At 39.3% G+C, this 25768-nt stretch overlaps 1 protein-coding gene and 1 long non-coding RNA gene across 2 annotated transcripts in view; one reads left to right on the top strand and one right to left on the bottom strand.

The window, feature by feature from the left end:
- The first annotated feature begins 4618 nt into the window (after window positions 1-4618).
- LOC140327848 (uncharacterized) lies at window positions 4619-7525 on the top strand. Its single transcript, XR_011920151.1, has 2 exons — window positions 4619-4700; window positions 6938-7525. It is a non-coding gene; the product is annotated as an uncharacterized lncRNA (long non-coding RNA).
- Window positions 7526-8147: 622 nt separating this feature from the next.
- The window catches only part of LOC140327553 (vomeronasal type-2 receptor 26-like), a 52607-nt gene continuing 34986 nt past the window's right edge, over window positions 8148-25768 (bottom strand). The window contains exons 3-6 of the mRNA XM_072406942.1: window positions 22655-22946; window positions 20369-20662; window positions 12627-12750; window positions 8148-9046 (exon numbers count right to left, since the gene is read on the bottom strand). Coding sequence (XP_072263043.1) covers window positions 8148-9046; window positions 12627-12750; window positions 20369-20662; window positions 22655-22946 — 1609 coding nt within the window. The remainder of the gene's footprint in view (window positions 9047-12626; window positions 12751-20368; window positions 20663-22654; window positions 22947-25768) is intronic.

Genomic DNA, 25768 nt, shown 5'->3' with positions numbered 1-25768 from the left:
CACTGCATGCCAGTCACCAAGGCTGGTCTTCCAAATAATCCCTCTTTCGTTTAGTCAACAAAGAAAGTTTCCCCAGCTTTTACCCTGAGCAATTAACAGACCTTGTTTGAAATTCCCATGGATTTGTTGGGCTAGTCTACTCCATGGCATTTGTTTGAGGCACATTTTTGTGTGTTTAAGGGAACGCCCCTTGCTGTGTTTTGAAAAAATAAAAATGTTTGAAAATGCCTAAAAACCTGTTAAAACCCCGAAAACCTCATCCATTGATTTCAATAGAAGCATTTTTTCACATATACAAACGCTTAAAAATGTCAATAAACGCCTCCATTGATGTTAATATAGCAAGTTCCATGCATGTATAGACATTTTAACGCTTGAAAACAATGAAGGCTTTTTTTGAAAGTTGTTTTATTTTTATTATGTAAGTGATTGGTGTAAACTACTTTTCTTTACAGGTCATCCCACCATGAAAGGAGAATTCCTATGCCTGCACTCTGGACAGTCCTGACAACATTGGGCAAATGAGGACAGGTTTCCCTTATTCACTTCTAGTGCAGATTGGCAGAGAAAAGGTGAGCCTTCATTAAGGTGTACTTTTCTTCAGTCAATCAAGGAAGAGGTGGTATGAGTACACTGCACCAAATGGGTGCAGAACACGTATCGAAGCTCCGCTAGGGCTGCCGGGAGTAGTGTCCGCATATGACCTCTCCATTGATTGGAGAGGTCATATGGGGATAGCTTGTATGTATACACTGCTCCTCATAGGACCCGTGCCCCCCCCCCCCCCTCCAATTTACTAAAAATAGGTAAACCCTGATGATTGCTCAAGCTTTTTTCAGTCATGCAGTACTAGAGGCTAATGGAGAAACTTGTCCTCATTTACCCTTATTGTCTCATTTCCCACTTTGTCTGGAGTAACACAACTGTGCTCATGACAGACTGCAGCCACCACATTAGGGATGTAACTAAAGTCTTCGTAATTAGGCAAGCATTCAAGGGATATTGGAGGGGTTGCGAAGGATTCTTTTCCTCCTCTGACATTGGCCTTGTTGCTGGATTTGTAGGATCAGTTGAAGGGGTTATGTTGGTTGGATTATGAATTTTGTTTTTTTCAGGCAGATTTTTGGGGCACGGTGTGTTGGGAAATGTGCTCGGAATAGGGTGTGGGGGCTTGTTGGTACATGGCTTTTTGCATAGGACAAATCAGATGGGGGGTTTCTAGGTCCCCTTCTTTTCTGGTGTCTGCAGTGGGGTACTTTCCACAGGTACAGCCAGCCATAGTAGGCCCTCTTCTGGTGCATGAACATGGCTTCTTGCTGCTATCCTGCGGATTGGCCCCTGGGATACCATATGGTCCTCATTTGATTTGAGGGTGAGTGACCTTAAGGGGACAGGTTGTTCAAGAGAGACCCTGTCCCTCAACTTAAAGCTCCACCAAATGTTGTATGGAGGTATGAAGCCAGGTATGAACAGAAAGGAAAGGAGGGCAATAACTCACCTTTAGGGGATCCATGCTTAAAGAAAGGTTTGCTTGGAATATAAGAAGCATAGAACAGTTGTCACTTTAGAGCAAAGTTTCTCTTAAAAAGTAGAAAAAGATGGCATGGGGTCCCTGGCTGTAACCAGATCCTTTTCAGGAATCAAGCCTGAGTGGCAGGGAAATAGGAGGGTAGCTAGTGAGCTCCATCTTAATCAGGCAGCTTTAAATAGTCCTGTAGCAAAAGAAGGGAAGAAATAAATGTCCGCATGACAGGACGGTGTGAGTAGAAGAATCAGCTATCTGAAAGGTTGAAAGTGCTAGCAGTGTTAATTTAGGCCACTTACTCAACTGTATCTGGTTGGGACAAAAAATTTCCTAGCCCTATACCATTTGCTATTACATATTATTGCTTTTGACAAAACACAGATTTAAAGAGTGGTTTGTTGTTGATGTGAATTGGTCTGGGGATTCATGTCTGGTTCAGCCTGTTATTTTATGGAGCAGGAATGGTTTATGTTCATTTAATATTAAATATTTTAATTTACTATTTTTCTTGTTGTTAGTGTGTTGTGCCTGAGGGCCTAAACTATTTAAATAACACAGCCTTCCTAGTTCCAGCACCCAGTTTCCAAATGGTCTAGGCAATAGGCTTAAATCGTGATTTCTAACCTCCTTCACATGTTACCATCTCCTGTCTGCTTCTCTGAGTCTGTCTGAGGTGTGTTTGGGAGCTACAACCTGGAAATCAATCGCAGCAACATCCATCACTAAATGGAGGTAGTCTAGAGAGCACTGGGGTCCCTTTATTTCCTCCACCAAAAAGTCTTGGTCCTCATGCCTTTGAAACCACAGTGTAGACCTGTTGCCTTTGTGGGTATTTCTTAATGGGTTGCTTAGTGGTTAGCACTCTGGCCCTTGCAGCACTTGCCCCCATGTTTAAATCCCAGCCAGGGCACTATGTGGATGGGGTTTGCATGTTCTCCTGTGTTTGCGTGGGTTTCCTCTGGGTACTACTTTGTTCTCCCACATTCTAAAAACATGCACTTAGGTTAATTGGCTCCCCCAAACTGACAATTAATTGTGGTAATGATGTATGACTATGGTGGGACATTAGATTGTGAGCCCCATTGAGAGACAGATGATGACATGACTATGAAAATTGTGAAGCTCTGCATAGGATGTTGGTGCCATATATATACTGGTTAATAAAAAAAAATAACATTTAATGTTTTTTTTGTGATGAAGTTGGCCTTAAAGATCTGCAACCTTGTACCATTGTATTGTTATACAAATATGTTTTTGTATTGCTTGTTGGGTATTGACTGAACTACTGCAGTCTTGTGTGGTTTCCTAGTTGTCTTCATGTTCATATAGTGTTAGAATTAGTTTATTAGTTTGGTTCTGGTTTGTTTTTGGTCTTTACCGTTTACTGTTTTTGGATTACCTAAAGAACCAAACAGCTATATAATGTGCAGACCACCAGCAGCAATGCTGCTCAGTGCTGTAAGAAATGCTGCACTTCTACATAATCCACTACAATGAGCCTCAGCGACAGCAGAAAGCAATGATGATAATGATAGCTTACAATACTAATACAATACAAAACATCTACATTATCTGAGCTGAATGATCGATATTCTGGTCCATTTTGACCTTACACTAATCCCAAGCAGTAACTTTCCTCATAGTAAATCCTGAAAAAGTTCATATTAGCTCCTCCATTGGGCTCATAGGGGCGGTCAAGGCAAAATGTTTTTATACAATTGTGGTGTGAGGAGTAAAGTTTTGGTAAACACACATGGAGACTTTTTATATCAGACAAAAAATCAAATCCTAATTGTTTTGTGTATAATGTGTGTCACTCCAGCACTCCATCATTGGCCATGGAACACTATATGTTTAATTCATTTCTAAACTAAACTTGATGAGTGAAAGAGGAGATAAAAGAAAGAAGAGGAATCTAATTTCCCTGATAACATATCTTCCTGATAAGCAGACGGTGATCGGTATTTCTGTTTCCCGGAGGAATCCTGCAGAAACTTTCACCCAATAAAATCTTGTCCTGTTTGTTGTTGTTTTCTTCTGAACAGAGCGATTCCACCACTGCAATCATGGAGAATGATTTTTTATCTCTGGAGAGCTGCTCAGCTCAAGTGTTTGTAATCCAAACTAAAACTAGAAGTGAGCAGTGTTGTCACCGGCTTTGTGTGCTGTATGCACAACAACATTTCACATATTCTTTTCTCTAAATCTGTCTCAGACAGCACATGGTGAGCAGGAAATTCAGCTTCTATTTCGTAAAGGAGGCTGCAGAAACATTTCATGCAATAAACAGAATATTCTTCTTCTACAAAGCTGAACTCTGGCTTCACCATCAGTCTTGTACAGTTGTAGCGACTGAAATAACTATTTCACTAGATTTCACTGCACATTGTGAGCTTCTGTTGTGCATTAGAAGCTGCAGCAAGTCAAATAGAACCTACCTCATTTCAGCCTAGAGGACATCCAGCATCAAACAGACCGAGAGTGAGCCAGCGAGAGAGAGAGAGAGAGAGAGGTAACAAGAACTCTGTGCTGCAATACTATACAGAGCCAATCTTTTTTTTTTATGGATGGAGTAGGAAAAAGTCAAAACTTTTTATCTTCCATCAGTGACAATTTCTTATATTTGGATCCATCAGCCTTGTGTCAGATTGGTGTCTGAAGAAGTATTGAAGCATTTTTAGATTAATGATGAGAGGTCCTTGATGCTACCACAATCTCCTTCTCACTTCTGTCCCATCTCAGCATTTCTGTAGGGCCTCACCTGTGCAGTGCAGACAGCTCCTGACAGAAAGAGAAACTAAACCAGCCAGGTTAAGTGATGTAATAATCACATGACAGGAAGTAAATCCTGCTTGGCAGCCATGTTTTATACTGGAGCTCTGCCCTTAGTAGGTAGTTGTAATTCTTATTACATTTCTATGTGTTAGGAGTACAACATGCACCCAGCTCACCGACACCACCCCCTAGTGACCTTGACAGGCCAGGTAGACTAGAAAATAAACCCTGATTACACATCTAACGCTTGCCTCTCCCCAGGACCTTCTATGCATAATCTGGGGGAGGAAGTGAAAGACAGTGTCACATGACTGACAGCATTGACTACCATAACATTCGAGATGGCCGCACCCAGAAGTCTGAGGGCTTTAAATCTTCACACACAAGGACATTTTTTCAGGTAAATAAAATAAATAAATGCACAGATATCATGGAAACTGTTTTATAAAATGAATAATGTGATGACAGGGTTTCATTAGGTGTTATTATGTGTAAGTCATGGCTATTGTCCTTTTACTCATTGAACAAATTAATTCATAAATATTGTATTCTAATAACTGGATGAGGGGTGCTCAGAAAGTGCCCAGAAAGAAGAGAGCCAGAGTTATGAAATAACACAATTATTAAACATATTCCCCCCTGAGATTGATACACTTGGTACAGTGTAGTTGCAGCTTTTCTAGACCATTCAAATAAAAGTTCTTTGGTTGGGCCACAAACCAGCTCTCAGCAGCATCTTTGACGTCAGAAATGTCCTCAAAACATTGCCCCTTCAGGTGTTTCTTCAAATTCGGGAACAGATAATAGTCCAAAGGGGCCAGGTCCGGTATGTAGGGGGGATGGTGGACTAATTGGAAACCCAGGGTATTCAATTTGGCAACCACAACATTAGACAAGTGCGCAGGTGCATTGTCCTGCAAAAAAAAAAAAGGATCCCTTTGGTCAACTTTTCACAGCATTTCATCTTAATTGCCTTCTTCAGCTGGTCCAGGAGATTAGCATAATACTGTCCAGTAATACTAGAGCCCTGAGGTAGGTAGTCCACCAACAGAATACCCTCTTTGTTCCAGAAAAAAAGATGCCATGACTTTTTTGGCTGATTTCTGGAACTTCTTTGGCCGCGAGGAACCCGCTGTGGTGCCATTCCTTTGACTGTTCCTTGGTTTCAGGATCATAGATGAAGAGCCAGGTTTCATCCACAGTCACTAACCTAGCCAAAAAGTTCTCTGCAGCTTCAAAATGGGCCAAACGGCTTTAGATGCTTCAACTCATTTCATCTTCAATGGTGAAATGCCAGTCTTGAAATTAGATATCCAGGTTTTTGACAGTGCTGTAGGAAGGACACTTCTCCCCCAGTGTTTGTGACATCTCAGTGTTAATGTTACCAACAAACCATCAGTGGCCAGTGTACTGCAGTCCCTATATTGAAAATGCGATCCAAAATTCATGCCAGGAATCTGAAAGAACCGTAATATTGATGGACGGATTTACAATTGTCAACCTATACCACAAATGATCTTATCATCCCTGCTCTGGTATTGTGGATTGTTAACCTTTTCCAAAATACTTCTTAGGCATAGTGGCAGAATCTTCCATCAGGGTTTTCTTCTGAGAAAATATCTGGAGCAGAGATGAGTGGAAGTGAGAACTATATTATTAGGAATGATCCTAAATATTGTGTATGATCAATGCCCATGCGGGCCCCTGGTCTGGGGAGTTTGGATTTAAAACCAAGAAAGAGGCAAAATGTGTCTATGTGTAATCAATACAAAAACCAACATGTACAGCTCTAGAGATTTGAAGATATTTTATTGGAATATTTAGTAGCAATGTTATTTTCTACACAACACAATAAATTCTTCTAAGCAGAATTTCTGACTAAAGTTTTATATATAAGGCTTAGTCTACACGAACGTTTTCCCCAGCGTTTAACCTGAGGCTTTAAAAGCCCATCTTTGAAATTCCCATGCATTCCAATGGGCTAATCTACACCAGGGTGTTTCATTGAGGCATGGTTTTGAGCGTTATCTATAACGCTCCTTGCAATTTAAAAAAATTAAAACGCAGTATTAAAGCAGAAAAACGTGGAAAATACAGGAAAATGCATCCATTGATTTCAATTGGGGCGTTTTTTGGCACTTTCCAGTGTTTATAAGTCCTTGAAATGTAAATGCAGTAAAATCGTGGCAAAAACACGGCATAGATGTTTTCCAGTGTTTTAAAGGCGAACTTTAAAACACTAATAAAAGTGCATAAAATCACAATTAAATGCAGCAGGAATGTTTACATGTGTTTTTAAAACCGTCAGTGTAGACCTAGACTAAAGGAACATTGCCAATTGATTTGGGACAAAAACCTGGTGATCAAAGTACTGAGATGCTAATGTAATAAATTCCGATGTAATTATCCCAGATTTAGAAACTCCCCTTTACTTAGATTTCAGTTTGTGGAAGAACATATTCCCACAATCCTCCCTGACCCCCAAACACAACAATTTTTGTAGCATTACTCTCTTCAGGGGCTTTGTAATTCTGTGAGATTGAGAAGATAGCATTCACTGTTTAATGGCTGTAATTAAATATAAGACTACTGATGTTTTGCATTTCAACCACAAGATGTCGCTGTTTCTTAACACAGCTGAATAGGTTGCCAGTTTTCATGTTGAGAGGAAGTGTGGTTGTTCTGGAGAGGAAACAGGAAGGAGGAGAGCAGACATCTTGCAAGGACTGTGTGTGTAAAAGAGAATCCATTCGCATCCAAGGGTCAGCGTGTTCCTAGAGACTCAGAAGCTGTGGCTGAGTGAAGCTGACAACCATCCAAGGTAGATCTTGTCCAGAGGAAAGAGGATTGTTGTCCAGAGAGGCTGAGAGAAGCTGAGGAACGGAGAGCTGTCTGTCCTGCAGGACCTCATGTTTGCTGAAGAGACTTGTTGCTGTTTTTTTCAGTTTAAAGACATTGATGGATCCAGAACAAGACCCGGGTCACTAAAATCGTGCACGCACCGCATTATAGGATTGGCGCCTGAAGTACCAGAGACTGAGATTATGCCTGCAATAGTTAGTGAGTTAGGATCTATGTATGTGGCAGGTCATAATAACCAATCTTGAAAAAGGACGCTGTGCTGACCTCTGGGGTGAATGTATTTAATGTGTTTTCTTTGGGTTATTGTTTGGAATTTTGTTTATTGTGATAGTATGCAGTAAAGTACTTCCTGTTTTATATAAATTGGTGTCAGTGGGCTGCTTTTCCCTGTTTGTGACTTCGCTGTATCCTAGAAAGCCCCCGGTACACGGCTTACAATTCACCAAAAATATAATCCCTTTCCAAATATCATTTGATCATCCCTACTGCGGAGTAGGGATCCTAGCACCCTCACAACCATTTGGAACCAGTTTGGAGAACAAATACTCTATTATAATTAATATTAATAAACTTTTTTTTAAATCATCAACATAGTGCTCCACATGAAACAGGGGCTGCACATGACAAATACAAACAATGACACGGGAAAAGGAGAAAGATAATACCTGAATTGGCACAGAGCCTTTAAAGCCCAACCTGGACAACTCCACCCAGGGAGCTGGATATATAATATGACGAGTCATGTTGTGTACCCCTACAAGGGAAAAGCACTGTGTTTATTCTGATAGGAAACAAACCCTGCATGGGAAGAACACGTGTGGACAAATAAAAGTGAGTGGAATCCATAGAATGCAAGTTCCAAGTTTTTTGAGACGTTTTTACTTAAACTTTCTTGAGGTCAGTGTCTTACAATCTTTCCAAAGCAAACTATTTTCTAGCAGGACATATGTAGGCTACACTACTTATATATGCAATATTTACAACATTATTTCCCCAAAATGTTTTTTTGTGTGTTTAGCTCAGCTTTAAATAGCAAAATGTACAGTTTGGGAAAAAATATACAGAATAAAACCCCAGCACTGGAGGTCAGTATGGCGAATATCTCCACAGCCACCATGTATTTCCCTCTGGTGCTCAGATAGGCCGGGATCATGGCAATCCACACACTGCAGAACACCAGCATGCTGAAGGTGATGTATTTGGCTTCATTAAAACTGTCTGGTAATGTCCTCACCATGAAAGCCAGAACAAAACTCACAGCTGCCAGAAACCCCATATACCCCAATGTGATATAAAAGGCCAATGTTGAGCCATCATTGCATTGTATGATGATCTCCCCAGGATAGGAGTGCATGTCATACTCCTGAAATGGTGGAGAGATGGACAACCAAAGAATCCCATTTATAACCTGAATGGATGGGCAGAACAACATAACTGTATTGGGAAGTTTGACTCCCACCCATTTCCTACAGGAGCTTCCAGGTCTGGTGGCTTTGAAAGCAATGGAGACCATGATGGTTCTGGCTAGGATAGAGGACACAGAGATAGTGAAGACAATTCCAAATGAGATTTGTTGCAGCATACAAGTGATATCCACAGGACGGCCAAGGAACAGGAACACAGAAAGGAAACTCAGAGTGAGAGAGCAGAGCAGAATGAAGCTGAGGTTCCGGTTATTGGCTTTCACCAAGGGAGTGCTCCAAAACCAGAAAAATATTCCAAGGGTAAGATAAGATGTGGCAGCAAATAAAATTGAAAACACAGAAAAAAATATAACAAGAACATCCTTCTCATATGACAAATACTCAACAGTTTTTGAAACACAAATATTTTTAGCATTATTTGGCCATTCATTTTCAGGACACATCTGGCAGTTTTCACTGTCTGTAGAATGAAGACACATAGAACTATGTTTACCATTTTAATTTATGTAAAAGCTTTTGACATTTTATGTAGTGTTTTAACCTTCTTAGATTTATGGTCAATGTTTCAATATCGGATTGATGAAGAAGTATACATAATATAGAATAATTTACATCCTGGGCAATCAAACAGTGGGCAGTGGGCAATGTAACTGCCCAAGTGTTAAGGTTTAGATTGATTTGGTAGGCTGGAAATGAGGAATTCCAAGCTATCGTATCCATTTAGGGCTCCTGCTCGTATTTATTAAACAAAACAGAAACAGGAAAGCAAAACAATCTTTCCTCACAGGGTTGTTGTCAACAGCTTTCAAGTTTCTGAAACTTCCTGGCTAGCAAAAACAAATTGTATAGACCGACTTTGAAAGCAGTGCATCTGCCTTAAGGCAAAGCCCAATGAAATTAGCTCACACATACACAGCCACTGCTGCTTAGCACTAGGTGTACTCAATAGCCTTTGGCTCTCAGAAAAGCATGGGAACTAGAATTGTAAATCTGCCCCACCATACTCTTGCAGACTCCCAGTAAATCCAACTTGAGGTCAGAAATATTAAACAACCATCACAGAAATCTAGTGCTTCCCTGCAACAAACTGCTGCTGGTTTCTCCTTAGTAGCAATATCTGAGATACTGCAGTCCCACAAATCACCCATCAAACAGCCTGGTAACACAGGTGGCCTCTTTGTCCCTGTGTTACAGTAGTCACAGTAGTTACAGTTGTAGTCACAACTGGGACTGATAAAATGCCCAGATCATGGGTGCAGACGTATTTCATAAAATGGTGGTTACAAATGGCAATGTTTATAGTGCTGTGTGCTAGGTTATAGCACTCCGTATAACACTCTGTACACTAAATGTGCGCACACAGTCTGTGCAACCTGTCAGATGTAAAAAAGAGGACTGGAGCTGTGGCATAACTTATAGAGCAAAGAGTAAGAAGGGAGCTTCTGGTCCTTACAAGCTGTGCCGGTGCCAATTTTGTTTTGCACTGCTACAGATCAGGCTTATGAGAAAAAAATCTGGCCTTGCCAATTCCTCAGCTGGTGCTCTTACAAAGTTATTAACCAGTCTTTTACCAACTCAGCAATCTCAGGCTTCCCCCTCCAACACGAAGGGGTGCTGAGAAGTTCCTGGCTTTGCCCCCTTTCAGATGAAATAGAAAAATGAGTGTGGGGGCATATGACAGCCAAATATCTTAGTATGTAACTATGCATAAATCATGTCTTTGCGATTCTTAAAACTGTTTTTTCTTTTAGTGAGAAGCTGTGATGGCAGAGGCACAAGCAAGTTTCACGTCGTTGGAGTTACGGGGTTTTGATGAAGTTTTCGTTTCTCCAGGGAAAGTCAGCAAAGGACATTCACACTGAGATGTCACAAACACTGGGGGAGAAGTGTCCTTCCTACAGCACTGTCAGAACCTGAATATCTCGTTTCAAGATTTGGCATTTCACCATTAAAGATGAGCCCCGCAGTTGGCGCCCCCCAACCTCAACTGACCTTACAACCTGCGATGCTGTTCATGAGCTGAATATTGAGGACCAAAGAATATCCGCTTAAAATATACTGCAGATACTTGACATCTAACGGGAGCGTGTTGAGTTTGTTATCACCACTATCCTAGACATGCGCAAGCTTTCAGCAAAGTGGGTGTTGAAATGTTTGAACAGTGATCAGAAGAAGGAACGAGTTGAAGCAAAGCTGTTTTGGCCCATTTTGAAGCTGCAAAGGTTTTATCCTCAGTCACTAAGCAAATTGGCTAGAATAGTGACTGAGGATGAAACCCGGCTCCACATCTATGATCCTGAAATCAAGGACCAGTCAAAGGAATGGCGCCACAGTGGGTCCCCCCGGCCGAAGAAGTTCCGAACCCAGAAATCGGCCAAAAAAGTTATGGCGTCCATTTTCTGGGAAAAAGACGGTATTCTGTTGGTGGACTACCTACCTCATGGCTCTAGTATCACCGAACAGTATTATGCTAACCTCCTGGACCAGCTGAAGGAAGGCAATTAGGATGAAACGCCGTAGAAAGTTGACCAAAGGGATTCCTTTTTTTGCAGGACAATGCACCTGCGCACACATCCAACATTGTGGCTGCCAAATTGAACACCCTGGGTTTCCAATTGGTCCACCGTCCCCCTACTTACCGGACCTGCCTCTTTCAGACTATTATCTGTTCCCGAATTGGAAGAAACACCTGAAGGGGTAACATTTTGAGGACATTTCTGACGTCAAAGATGCTGCTAAGAGCCGGTTTGTGGCCCAACCAAAGGACTTTTATTGGAACAGTCTAGAAAAGCTGCAACTACGCTGTACCAAGTGTATCAGTCTCAGGGGGTAATATGTTGAATAAATGTGTTATTTCATAACTCTAGCTCTCTTCTTTCTAGGCCAAGCCAGGAACTTCTCAGCACTCCCTCATACATCTAGTCTCATCCTCCAAACAGTCATCCATTCTCATTTGTAGATCCCCCCCATTCCCAACAGATTTCTCTCCCTATGGGTATGACAATGAGAATACTAGATATGACAGTGAACAGTATGTGCAGAGGAGCAGTGCAAAAGGTATAACTGAGATCACTGAAAAAATGTAACCTATTTTTATTAATAAATTTAGTGTTTAGTGAAAAGAGATGAATATTCTTTATAGTGTCATTGACTCACTTGCTGTCACAACCAGTGGGTTATCCCTGTAAAAAAATCATAAATAAGAAAGTGCAAAAGGCTACAAATTGCAGGATTTGCAAATGTAATGTATTTGAATCAAAGCCCTATTAACTGGCTACTTACCACCATTTTACACATTTCCCCACTTCTTAGTTAGCCTAATGTTTCTGCAACATGTGGTGGTTATCACATACCATTTGGTGTATTTGACTAGGGGTGAAAACAAACTATATGAACTTTTTGGAATAACGTAACAAGTGTTCCTATTATTCGGGATCCAAGATTTATGGAACAGCTCTTATGAACAACCCCACTATTTAACTAAAGCAAATTCTAAAAACACATACCGCATATGAATGTGAAAACTGGATCATTCAGAGATGGAAAATGAATATTATTGGGAACAGTCTCTTTTGTGTTTGGTACATGAAAATTTTGATTAGTTTTAAACTGTCAGTTTTTTTCATATTACATGTTTTTTCTCACTGACTAATTGAACAATAAATTCTAAGTGTCCATTATCATTTGACAGTTGATGAAATTTCTTTGGGTTATTGACATTTATCAAATGTAACTACTAAAATATTCACCTGGTTGAATGTTGTTAGATAATATATAGTATAATACTGTTGTATGTGAATCCTATTCCAGAAGGTCAGTAAACCCAAAATAATCAGATGAAATGTTTCAGATTCCTCCTGCCAAATTATCTGCAGGTTCCAGGGGTGAAAATAAGGAGAGAAGAGCCTAAAAAATAGGAACTAGTTCAGCCACCTCAATGACTACAAATCTGCAATAAATCCTATTTTTTAACATTGTAACATTGTAAGTCTGACTTCTTAGGTCTCCTGGGTTTATGTATAAAAGAAAATAAAACTTACCAGACTGGTTTGACATTTCTCCCTCTGAACACGGAACACAATCATAGCAACATATGTGATAGCCTTCTCTTAGAGCTTTTCTAAATCCTGGAAGGCATTCTGAGGAACATCGACCTTTAGGGAGCTACAGAGAGATATTATTACCAACATTATGCACACTTTTGGAAACAATTTAAGGAAGTTCAAGCATAACTAATGAAAAACTTTGGCTGGAACTCCTGTCAGGTCTCTATTGCTGTGTCCCCTTGCTAGGGATTGCATTGATTCTAATTTAGAAACACTATTGACTCATCAGCAATGATCAAGAGGGTAAATTTCCAGAACAAGGAACAGGAATAGAGGGAAAATCTGCACATTTTTTTCCACAGAATGGCCTCAAAGAGACACAGCCTCTTCCCTTATTTGGCCTCAATTTGAAAAAGAAAAATGGAGGGTTTTGAATATATATTACATGCCAGAAGCTATATGACAATGCATAGTGAATAAGTAAAATATAGATATCTACAGCAATAGATCCACAGCTTCTGTGTTCTACAGTTTCCTATTGTTTTGTTGTTTTTTATTACTTCAACCAAAACATATGATTCATGTTATTGTAGATAAGAGGAACCTAACTATGGAAACTGTACCTTAAAAGTGCAGACAGAGGTTAAAGGACCGGTCACCAGTATTACTTGTGCTCTGCCTTCATCTAATATATTCCTTCTGACTCACTTACTTTGATTGCCTCTCCCAAGGTGACCATCTCCACACGATATGCATCAAGACATAAGGTAAGTCATTAATACGAAAAACTGTCATCTGCTGGGAGACCACAGGCAATACTGATGGCTAGTCCATTGTCATCTGCCTTCCTTTATTGTGCACAGATTTTGAAGTTCTGATCCACTTTAAATTATTGAATAAATTATATTTTAGGTAAGTAGAGATTACTCAATCATAATACATTTTACTGATGTACATGTGGGGCTTATTTGGTGTTTATTGCTGTCACTCGCCTTGCCATGTTTCCATGATATCAGATGTGGGCTGAGAGTAAGTTGCTGATGTTCTGGAAGAGACTCATCAAAGTGGCCCACACATCTCCAATCTGTGAAATTTGTGTCTTCAACTCGTGTTATCCAATTTACAATGTCCAGTGGGCTGGGCAGATCTCCTTTTTCATTAAAATATATTTCTATGTTATTTGAATCTTTGAAGTAAACTGATTTAACATAACGAGTTACCTTAACAAATTTATTGTAAAAAAAAACTTTTAGAATGTTAAAAAAAGCAATCCCTGGATTAAAACTTTTATATTACTGTAATTCTTTGATATTTGTATATTTGATCCCCCTTTATTGGGTCTCTAGCTGAACTATGTTTTATAGTGCAAAGTACATGTTAGGAGAGGAGTCACCTCATAAATGTATACATTGAATTGCAAGTGCGGCATGAGGTGACTGTACAAACTATGGTCATGGAAAAGAAAGCCCCAATGTCAAAGATGTAACAAACTGTAAAGTGTATGGTCTTAGTTCATATGAAAATATTGAATTGGAAGACAAAACTAAGGACCAGCTAACTGGCAGCAGCTGCACCTCCTTACTCCTGCAAATTGACACAAACTCTCATTCTTAGTGTGCAAGCACTTGTCAGGGTTAAGACAATTGCGTAAATCAAAAACAGTAAATTGCCAGATTGCCAGAGTGACTTCACAAATGGTTATCAAATATTATTACCAGCAAATTTAAAAGACAAACTGAGTTAATATTTAACGATTTTGATTGTATGAAATACTACCTGTAAGGCATTTACCTGTCCAGCGAGCCCGCGGCGTCCTTGGGGATCACAGCGCAGCAGGAAGCGTGGCTGAGGCTGCTGCCCTGCTCACAGCGCTTCTCTCCCTGTTCAGCCAGGCGGCATCCCCAGCATCCCTATGGATGTAAAGAGAGATGTTCCTGTTCTCAACACTCCTGTGGACGTCCGAAGTAGGGCACGTCCCAGGGGAGCTGTGGGAAGAGGTGCGCGTGTTCCCATGCGTCCCTCTTGTACCCCCCGAGGGCGTGGCACTCGGCTGCTTCGCCCCAGGGCGGGACATAGTTATTTTGAATCTCTGTGGCCAATCGGCGCAGGGAATTTAGTCATCCTCCAAACAAATGGCGCCAGGTGGCGCAAGGTCATTGGGCACTCTGGCCATTTAAGGAGAACCTGTCCCGAACACCATTACCCACTTTAAGCCTCTGTGTGTACAGTGTGCTTAGGTGTGTTCTCTGTGTGTTGGTTCATATTAACCTGTTTTGTCATTACCAATAGCAACCCGGTCTGATATCTGATTCTGCCTGAACTCTGCCTGCCCTGACCTTGCATTGTTTCTGACTACTCTTGCCTGCTGCCTTCCCTGACCTGTCTTATGTCCATATGTACCACGCTTATCGGACTGAACTTCTGTGAATGACCTTTGCCTTGTTTTATGACGACACAATAAAGCTTGATAAAAGGATTCTTGGAGTTGGCTGTGGTTTGTGTGCCCAGGCACATTACACTACCATGCTTTGATATACAATGATTCCATTTTATATTGTTTTTATCTGATGGCATTGATTTGGGAAATCTATATGCTTACTAAATGTAGAATGGATTGCCAGAACAACCATTCCCTTTAACTACCACCCCTCCTGTTACTATCTGCATTTGAATTTAGCCAACATGTCTACCAAAGCACTGACTATTGAAGTTTTTAAACAGCTTTTTTAAAAAAAAGAAAAACGAATTACACTGTGGGTTGTTTAACCCCCCTAGTGTTCTAATTCTGTCAGATTTTTGATGCAAAAAGTGATACATTTTTTTTGCATAGAAATGTTGTTCTTAGGATTAAATCCCGGGTATGATAATTATATTTATTTATTATATTTTAATCACAAAATATAATATAATAAATAATTAGAAATAACAAATATAAAAAATAGTTAAATAATTGACTACAACAATGTGATTTATCAAAAAAAAAAAATTTATCAAAAACTTTTTACTGAAATTTTCCAAACAAGGGTGCAATATTATTGATAAATAACAATATAAATTAAATGCAGATTTTAGAAAAAAAAATTACATTTATAGTAAACATCTCGGGTGTGGTAGATTTTGAAGCAGGGCGCTGCGCAAAGTCCAACATCATAGTCAGGACGTTAGAACCTGGTTTCCTTGCGGATCTTCCTTGCTCTTCCATCAGTCTTTGAGCAGCAAACCAGGCACATCCTTGTAGGTGCCGCCTTTTTCTGGGTTGGTGGGATGTATTCAGTGAAGTGACGACCGGTCAGGCGTTCTGGGTTGACAACGGTTGCAGCACAACGTCCAGGTCTATTCATAGCCACTGATGGTGTTTGGTGGTTCTTGACTATGGATTCGGAAACTTGCAAAATGAAGTCTGAATGATTCACAGGACTCTGACTATTTTTTTTTGTACAGAACGTAGGCATTCCATAGGCACTGCTCAACTAGATGCCTGAAAATCTTCTTGTAGTACTTCCTTTGCTGTTTCCTCATCGCTGGGTAGAATGTCATGGCTTGGTCAGCTCTGTCCACACCTCCCATGGTGTTGTTGTAGTCAATCACCACCTGTGGCTTCATCACTTCTTTCCCACGTTTTGTGTGTACCAGAACGGTGGAGGCATCATGGACAGTATTCATCAGGCACACATCTTTCTTGTCACGCCATCTCAGGGCCATCATTTTGCCTTTCTGCCAGGCAACAATTTCTCCTGTCTTCAGCTTCCCTTTTGCAAACACTGATGGCAGGTTGCGCCGGTTAGCCCTAACGGTTCCATAAAGGAATTCATAAAGCTTAGGAGAGGTGTAGAAATTGTCAGTTATGACACAATAGCCCTGACCTAGCAATGGCTCAATGAGGGATAGCACTGAAGATGTTGCCAATCCATAGTGACTGGGGTAGTATTTGGGGTTGAACTGTGACCCTTTTTTGGTGTACAGTACTGTATTCCAGATGTAGCCAGATGAGGATTCGCACAGCATATAAGTTTTCACGCCAAATCATGCCCTCTGACGCAATGTACTGCACCCAGCTGAGCCTCCCCTTGTAAGCCATTAGACTTTTGTCAATACTGATGTCTCTGTCCGGCACATAGGTCTCCTGGAAATTTTTTAGAATCATTTGAGAAACGTCCTTAATTTTCTTCAGTTTTGGTGCAGGATGGGTAGCCTCATCAAATTCTTCATTGTTTGCAAAGTGCAGGTACTTCATGATGAGGGAAAAGAAGTATTCTGGCATGACTATAGAGTGGCAGTCATTTTATTCTTGGACCAGTACCACTTCTGCATGGGTTTGCCCACAACTTCCTGCAGGTTTACCAAACCCAAAAACAGCCAAATGTCATCCTTGGTCACAGGTTCCCACATTCTGCTTCTTGCAAACCTCAAGTGTTGTTGTTGTCCAGCGTACCTGCATAAAATAAAATAAAAGAGGTATTTTAGGCTATGTTCTTTTATAGTGTTGTTCAAAAAGTTGGCAAACACAGAGCAGCATACGTTTGCATAAAAAAATGTAGCAAAAAATTTTAAGAAGTTAACAAACACAGAGTGGCATACGTGTTTGTCTCCGCAACAATGTTTTTGATAACTTTATCATTCAAAAACAACCTCAGGTATGCCAGGGGGTCATCGCATTCAGCCTCAATTTTCATCCCAGGTGCGCTGCTTTCAAGTTCCTCCAAAACAGCGCTTGCGCCGGCGAGATGCCTTTTGGATGCCATGTGGTCTCCAGTAATCAATCAAGGAACAAGGAACAATCAAGGTCAAAGACAAAGTGATGAAATTATACATTCAGGAAGTGATTTATAAGTCAACAAAAGTTCAACAAAAGGTCAGGGCTAATAGTGGGCAAAAATATCAGGGCACTGGGCAATGATGCTTGGTGGACTAAAATATATATTTATACTATTATTTTGTGTTTTTATGTGTTTCTTTTTACTGTAAAAACTATTTAAAGGCAGATTACATTTTAATGTGCTTTTAAATTTCCCTCCCTGACAATCCATCACTCCACTCACATCACCCAGGAGATGTCACATCTTGCCAGGGGATGCGAGTGAGGATGTCCCGCCCTGCCTCACCCCCTGAATCCACCAATGAAGCTCATTGCATCACCAGGAGGATGCAAGCATCATATCTTCAGGGTGATGCGAGCAGCAATAGTAAACTCCGGGGGTGATGCCAGCGGAAAATCGCAGCTGGCATCACCCCCGGAATTTTCTTATTGCTGCTTATTAGCGGTGTACCCCAGGGTTCAATGTGTGGATAATTATTGTATAACAAATTTCTAAATAATATAGAGTTTGGATTTAAAAGTATAATTTATGTGTTTGGCAATTACTCTAAAAATGTGTCATGTTTTATAGTCCATGCAAGGTGTCTCTAATCTACACGCAGACCTGAATATAATGGTGGAATGAGCAGCCAAGTGTTGCATTATATTTAATGGATAAAGTCTAGGTTATGCACTTGAGGGCTAACAACATGCATGCTTCATACAGTATATAGGGGAATACATTTAGGGAAGTAAACACTTAATAATAGCAAGCAATGCCAAACTGCAATTTCCTAAGCTAACAAAGTACCTTCTTGTAAAAGAGGTAAAAACTGCCGAGATCGAGACATAATTCTGCCCCTGTACAAAGAATCAAGGAATATATGACTACCTTTGGGAAACAGGAGGAATTTTTCCCATGTTTGAGTAAATTAAACCTTGCTTTATAAAGTTTTTTTTTTTTGCCTTCCTCTGGGGCAACGATGCTTATAGTTTTCTTTCGGGTCTAGACAGGTTTTCTAGAATATTTATTTTCCTAATGGTTAAACTGGCTGACTTTTTGTCTTTTTCTCAATCAATCTATAAAACTATCATAAGGCTGAATGGAGCCTGGCACCAGAAACAAACTTCACAACCAGCAGTCACTAGTGGATCCTCAACTAAACTAAACTAATCGTATTAGTCTGGATCCTGAATTTGCCAAATTATAGGTAGCAGAAGGACCCCAACTACTAAGTACACCGCTATCTGTGGTGACAGACAAAAACAGGTCCCATTATGCACGTGGCTTTGGACACATACATACACACAAACATTATTTTATTCAGCAAGCAACATGGGAAAAGCATTTTTATATATGTTAAATTATTAAAACTGTTTGTAGGGTAGTGATTGACCAATGTAGTGTTTGGCCGTTGCTGTCTTTTAAACAATGGGAAAAAATTGGTATATTTAGCATATGGATATAACTTGAATGTAATACATCTCATTATCTTGCAATTCGCTGGTATCAGCTATTCCTATTGTTCAGAGGCAAACACTTCGAACACCGATTTTTGGACAGCAGTGTCAAAAAAAAACTGAGAAAAGATGGACATTTTGACATGTCATCCAGAGATTGCCACCAGCCCTGCTTCTCCGATAGACACTAATGTTAGCTTGGGAAGGATGGGAAGGATAATGAAAATACTGGGAAGTACTACACACATTTTATAATAAAATGTTTCCATTTGAGATAGATGGTGGTGGACTCTTTCAAGTCAGGTACCTCTATAGCCAGGTTACCTCATGCAAGTTTACCCTAAAGCTGAGAGGACTTTCAAGACGGGACTATGAGAAGCTAACAATGCCTTGCTTACATGGGACCGCTTTGATGCTTCACGACACAGTTTAAGATTAAGTACCCAGTTTATTCTGTGGTCACCTAATGCCCTGTTCAGATCCAGCTCATCGAGGAAATTGTGACACACTCCTACTAAAGCTAAGTAGCATTTCAGTGTTGTATACATTGCATTGCCAGTGTTCACTTGCTGGGAACGGTTATATAGCATGCGTGTGTGTGTGTTTAAGTATGTACATTTTAGATCTCTGTATGTTTTGAAGTGTCTTCCAGAGAGAATTAGACAGTTAGCTATAACATTTCAGAGCAAGCAAATCATTCTGACTAAACTCAGTCAGATTAAGATTTTTATTTATTTTTCTTTTCATTTTCATGCACAAGATTGGGTATCTTTGCAAAGAAAGTTTTAAAATTATTGTATCTCATTCACCAAGATAATTAAAAATTCACTTTGAAACCATGTGTCTAGTTAAAACAATTTTCATATCTGTAAAATCTCCTTTTTTTCAATTCTGTAGGCAAGGCTATTTTTTTCCACCATCTTCCTCTATGTATTTTGTGGTTGTCTAATTATTGATTTACATGATGTCTGCTGTGTATTGATTTTAGTGCACTCACCTTATACTTTAGTCTGTGTATATTTATTTCTGATTTTGTAATCTTTGTATAGAAATATATATCATGCAATGCCCAGGCCAAAATGTTTACTGCAGTGAAAACTCTGTAAGGTGATTTATCATTAAGATTAATGCGCATTTTGTAGTTGGTCAATTTGCATTCTTTAATAGGATAAAGAAATGTGCTTGAAATGAGAAAGTTCTTCAGTGAGTTACCTGAAAAGCATCTAAAATCTGTTATAATAATATCCTCCAAAAATGGATCAACTGTGTTGTTGGTATACCTAATTCTAAGGAAATATTCCTGCATTCCTGGTAAAGATGGATTGGGATAAATGAACACTAAACTGCAGTTACTGAAAAAAAAATGTTCTTCATCCAGTGACCAAGAATCTGGAAAAATAAATGTTTTATTTACATGATAAAGGGCAGTACTGAACAAAAATTTGTAAATGATTCTGCTAACAGTGCCACAGATAATTACAACTTCAGTGGTTGAAGTCTTCAGTTCTGGAGGAATTGTATTATAATTCTTCACAGACACCAGAATCTTGAATTCAATACAAATTCTATGATTAGTTAAATGTTTGCTGAGTTGTCGGATCTCTCGTTCTCCATATTCATCATCGGATGTAATGATCCCAATCCAGTTCCACTTCAGCCTTTCCAGTAACTTCACTATGGCCATATAATGGATTTCATTATCCGGAACTGTCCTGAAAACATTGGGATACATCCTTCTGTCACTTAGTAAACTATCCCCAGCTCCATAACTTATCTAGAAAGAAAGAGAATAGTCACTTGATGCAGAACTCTAGGCAATGATACCAAGATAAAATAAATAGCCAATTTAAAAGTTAAATGATGAAGACTTTGCTGCATCTTTTACCTTGCATCACTTTTCACTACTAGATATCTGGACAGTCACATTAATGAGTGTATGTCTCTGTTACTCTACTATCCTCTCCTGTTAGTATGTCCTTTTGTCAGCACATAAACTGATTGGCCACATGTGTTGTTTCTCCCTCACTCAGTATGAACTCTTTTGTACTGGAAGTATAGGAGGTAGAACTGGATTACCCATAAGGCCACCTAGGCCATATCCTTTGGTGCTATAGTAACATTAGGCAGCATTTGCTCCACTCCCACCTGCAACTCCTCCTCACCTGTATGACACTATAGGTTTGGGGATGTTCCACTACTAATGAAAACAGGGGGAGCAGACATAGCAGCCAAAAATATGCAGTAGATATGATGGCAGTGAAACTGAGCTGCCCACTGTGTACCAGTGGGCATGTATAATCCCGAAAGGTATATACAAGTAGGCATGCCTAACCTTCAGGGGCGCATACAATGACGTAATTGGCACCACAGTTTGTTAACTGTGTCTGTACAGACTGCTTGTCATATCCTGCAGCCTAAAAACTCACTGTGTTGAAACCTTCGTATATCCTAAACCCTTGGGTCTAACCTAATTTTCAGGGTACATTATGGCTTTAGCACTCAAATTGTCATCCCTCTGGCTTTAAAGAACCTATGGGGTAGGAAATATGGGGTCAGGAGTTTACAAGCTTGTGAAACTACAACATTGGGATTGATGTTTCAAAAGCAAGTGCTCCTCTGAGTCTAAAGTTGAACATGCAAATTGGGGTCCCCCAGGGTCACTAACATACTAAAGGACATTGGGGTGGAGCCCCTAAATTTATACCTGCCTTCTCACCTATCATCAATTCAGAGCACCTGCTGCCATTTTTCTGCACCCCAGTTCTTATGTTTTTGTGTACAGTTCACTTGGTCTTATAGACTATGGATTTCTGTTAGCTCTTTTTGCATTTTAAAAATGCCATAAGGAATTTTCTTTGTAGTAAATTCTCAATATTACACTGATCATTTAAAACAATAATCTTCCTGACAGGTGAAATGATCACACAGGTGATGTCCTTACACTGACCCCTGAAAAGGTGTGGGAATATGTTAGGCAGGAAGTGAACAGTCAGTTCTTGAAGGTTTCAGAAGGGGGGAAAATTGGGCACATTTTCGGATTATTTTATCAAGGACCAATCTTTGATGGATAGATATACTAGGTAGGTCTAGGTAGTAAACTGGCAACAGGGTAATAGTTTCTTGACTGAAAGTACCTACAACAGGCATGTGAGCATCAGAACTGAATCATGGAGCAATGGAACAAGATGGCCTTGTTTGATGACTGACATTTTCTGTTCACATGGTCATGTAAAACATGTTTTCTCAACACGAAAATCCTATATTCACATGAAACTGCATGTGTGTTTTTGTTTGATATTTTTGCAACACATCCAATCATTAGATGTTTAATCAAGGATCCAGAAAATCAGTTTATGTTCATTCTGATTCTGGCAATCTGATTGTTTATTCAGAACAGATTAGAAGGTCTAAACATCCCATGTGTTATAGACCTGAGATGGGTGTTGGGAAAATATAACATGTGTGTGTCTAGATCTTACATCACCAGTGTTAGCCTAAAGCACAAACAAGAGGGACACCAAACCCAGAAGGAACATAGACGTGCACAGTGGTGACAACTTTAACCTGGCAATGCTGTTTTACTTTCTCCCATATATGTGTTATATGATGTGTCTACAATTCTGATCACTTTCTTCACACAGCTTCATTTTAATATGTTGATTCTCCTTTTATAAATCAGTTTCAGTAAGGTAATGCAGTATTCATTTTAATATAATAAAATATTAGCTGCACATGGTGATCATAGGCTACTATAGGGGTCTCTTACCTGGGTGTAACCATACAGATTCAACAGCTGAGCCATTTGGAGAGTGGTATCTGATCTGAGGTCTCCGATGAAGCCAGCCACGTTATCCCGCTGCATACAGGAATAATTTGGAGCTTCCTTTGTATGTCCAGACAAGATTTGTAGAACATCTTTCGTAGCTTTCTTCACATCTCCACAAGAATCATATATATGGTATCCCAGAGTCACATTAGGAAGAATATCCGGATTGGAGTTTATCTCATTAATAGCAAATAGAAAAGCCAGGAGGTGGACATATTCTCTGCAGTCAACACTGTAGAAAAGGGGAATTGTTACTGTCTACAGTACATCTTTAGAGATTTTTGTTTGATACAACCTGCAATAAAGTTTATGGATACCAGCTTTTTTAGGGTACTTGCAACAAACCTGAAATGCTGCAAAAATGTCTGGTATGCCATTAACTACTTTTGGCTCAGTAAAATGTTGCAATGTACAGGTACACGTTAAAAAAAATAACCAGCAAGAACTGCTGCATTTTTCTGGCTTACAGACCTCATTGAAATTGACATGAGAAATATGTAATTTTGCAAACGTAATCTGCTGATATGTTTGGATGCAATATTCCTAAATCATGAAAGATGCAAAAGAAGTATGCAGTCAAAATTCTTTTCTACTATACATGTTCTGGGTCAGATACTCAGAAAGCATTGATGCCAAAACATCATCTCCACAAACCAACAACTAACATTGTAAAAGGAGAGCTCAGTAATTGTACCTTCACACGTCTCTCAGCACAGTCCCTATGAGATAGAAATGTGGTGCTGTGATCATAACATAGGAGTAAATGTGTAGATACATAGGAGATAATAAGTATTTCATGTTAAATTCAATGTTTTCTTTCCCTCCTCATTTCATAAAGCTTTGCATTTCATAGCTGACTTACGCTGAACACATGAGATTGTAGAATGAATTTCCCTCCCAACACCACTGTGATACTCCAGAATGTACAGTGAATATTCCTCCTATAGTGATGTCTCCTTCCTGAGAATACTTATACTCAAATGTATAATTCCTCATTGTCATATCACATTGATGAGCAGAGTTCCCTGTGTCAGATAAGTCGGGGGTCACACACAAAGACCACAGGCAGAAGACTCGTAGTAAATGGTTATAGACAACATGGCAGAATCTCTTGTAGAATTGGCTGCATTCTTTATCTTCTTCCAAGGATTTCATTGCCAACTGAGGCACAAAATCCTGACACTGAATTTGAGGCTCTGATGAAGGATGTGACAGTGTTAGGTTTATAAAGGATAAAACTGTTATTTTTTACTGATACAATAGAATATAAATGTTGCTGAATTTTATTAAAAGACAGAATAAAATGAACAAACCCCACAAGGACTGCTTTTCTTAAATTTGAAAAAAATCTGATAACTCTGATTTATTTATATTTATTTATATAATATAATAATATAAAGTAAAAAAAAAATGGTTCAGTGTTGTGCAGGAGTGTAATGTTAGATTTCATTTAAAAATTTAGTTATCTCATTGGTTTCCTATTAAGACAGGGATGGGGCCTCTGAGGATAAGAACCGATGGTGACTTTGTCTCCAACATAGGTTCATGCCAGAGTTGGGGTAATGAACAGATGAATATTGTAATTCCTTTTCATACAAACAACACATCTGCATGAATTTTCTGAAGGCCATACTTTCAGAGGATACAGGCACTATAGTTACCAATGGTCCTTAAATGCTGAAATTTAATATTCTAATATATTAGCTACCCAGTCTGCCTGCCACTCAAATGTTTGAAATATATACCCAGACATAAAAATCCTTCCTGTGCAAAGTATGTTAAGTTAAAATGGCCACTACCACACCACTATCTCCCCATTCTAAGGGGTATATATTTTTCAATGGGTATTTACCCATGTCTTTATGTTTTTTTAGGTTCTAGATTGCATTACATGTTCCTGTGGATGTGAACAGATCAGCATATCTAAGGTTTTATATTGATACCAGCATTATATGGATGGTAGTGAAAACGGAATGATGGAGAAAGCAGTGGTGTATTTGTAAATATTGGTTAAATGTTTTACAGATATCAAATTTTGATTAAAGTGCCAAAAAGAACTTTATGGTTTTGTTTAAAATAGTTGGAGAAGAAATTCAATATTATTTGCTTTTAAAAGTTGAGGGTTACAGGAAAAAATTGTAAAATGTATTATTTCCAGAAGAATTAGGAGTCTATACGTGGAAGGTGATTGGGTGAAGTAATGTTTGTGTTGTCCCCAAATTGATTGAGAATTGGAGATCATAGGATGTTGTGGTAAGGACACAGAAATGTTGGGATGAAAGTGGTAATTCTACCTTAGTTCCAATTTCTGCTCACAATCTCCAATAGATAGTGAATTTGTAAAATGTAGCTTTATAATAGGTGTAAAAGTGTGGAAGACCCCGACACCCTAAACATCTTGTTCTTTTTTTTATTAGGCCTCATAAAGTGTGGAAAAATAAGAAGAAAGAATATAGAGAATGTTTGTACGAAGTAGGTATAAAATCTAGGAGGAAAAGTTAAACATGCAAAGGTTGAATGTTCCTGTAAGTTTAAGGTTAGGTTAGGTTAGGATGGTCTTGGAGCAGGGGTTTAAAGTTAAGTTGGAATATTTGACAAGGATCTGATGGGCCCCCATATATCGAGACATCTAATAAAGGTTTACCAGGCGAATGGGAAGTTTTTGAGCATTTGTGATTTGAGAGCAGATGTAAAGTTAATGGGTAGTATTTGTGATTTAGGAGAATAAAGTTTATAGTAGGATAAACTAAAATCTTGAAGAATGGATTTGACATGGGTAAGAGATTCTAAGGAGTTAGTTATAATAGGAATGATATCTTCAGCGTAGGTTAAGCTTGTGGGAGAAATCAGATATTGGCAAACTACTGACACAGTTGTTAAATAAAATTTGTGTTGCTAGGGGTTCTATGGTTAAGGCAAAATTAGTGGCAAAGTGGACACCCTTGCTTTGTGCCATTAGCAATTTTAAATTCCATCAATTTAAACTCTAGCTGACGGGATAGAATAGAAGGCCCTAATAGCATTTAGTAGCCATCCTGTAAATCCAAATTTCAT

Source organism: Pyxicephalus adspersus, chromosome 3 (assembly GCF_032062135.1).
Source record: "Pyxicephalus adspersus chromosome 3, UCB_Pads_2.0, whole genome shotgun sequence".
Lineage (NCBI taxonomy): Eukaryota > Metazoa > Chordata > Amphibia > Anura > Pyxicephalidae > Pyxicephalus > Pyxicephalus adspersus.
The sequence above is the reverse complement of the archived record's forward strand: the minus strand, read 5'-3'. Positions and strand labels throughout refer to the sequence as shown.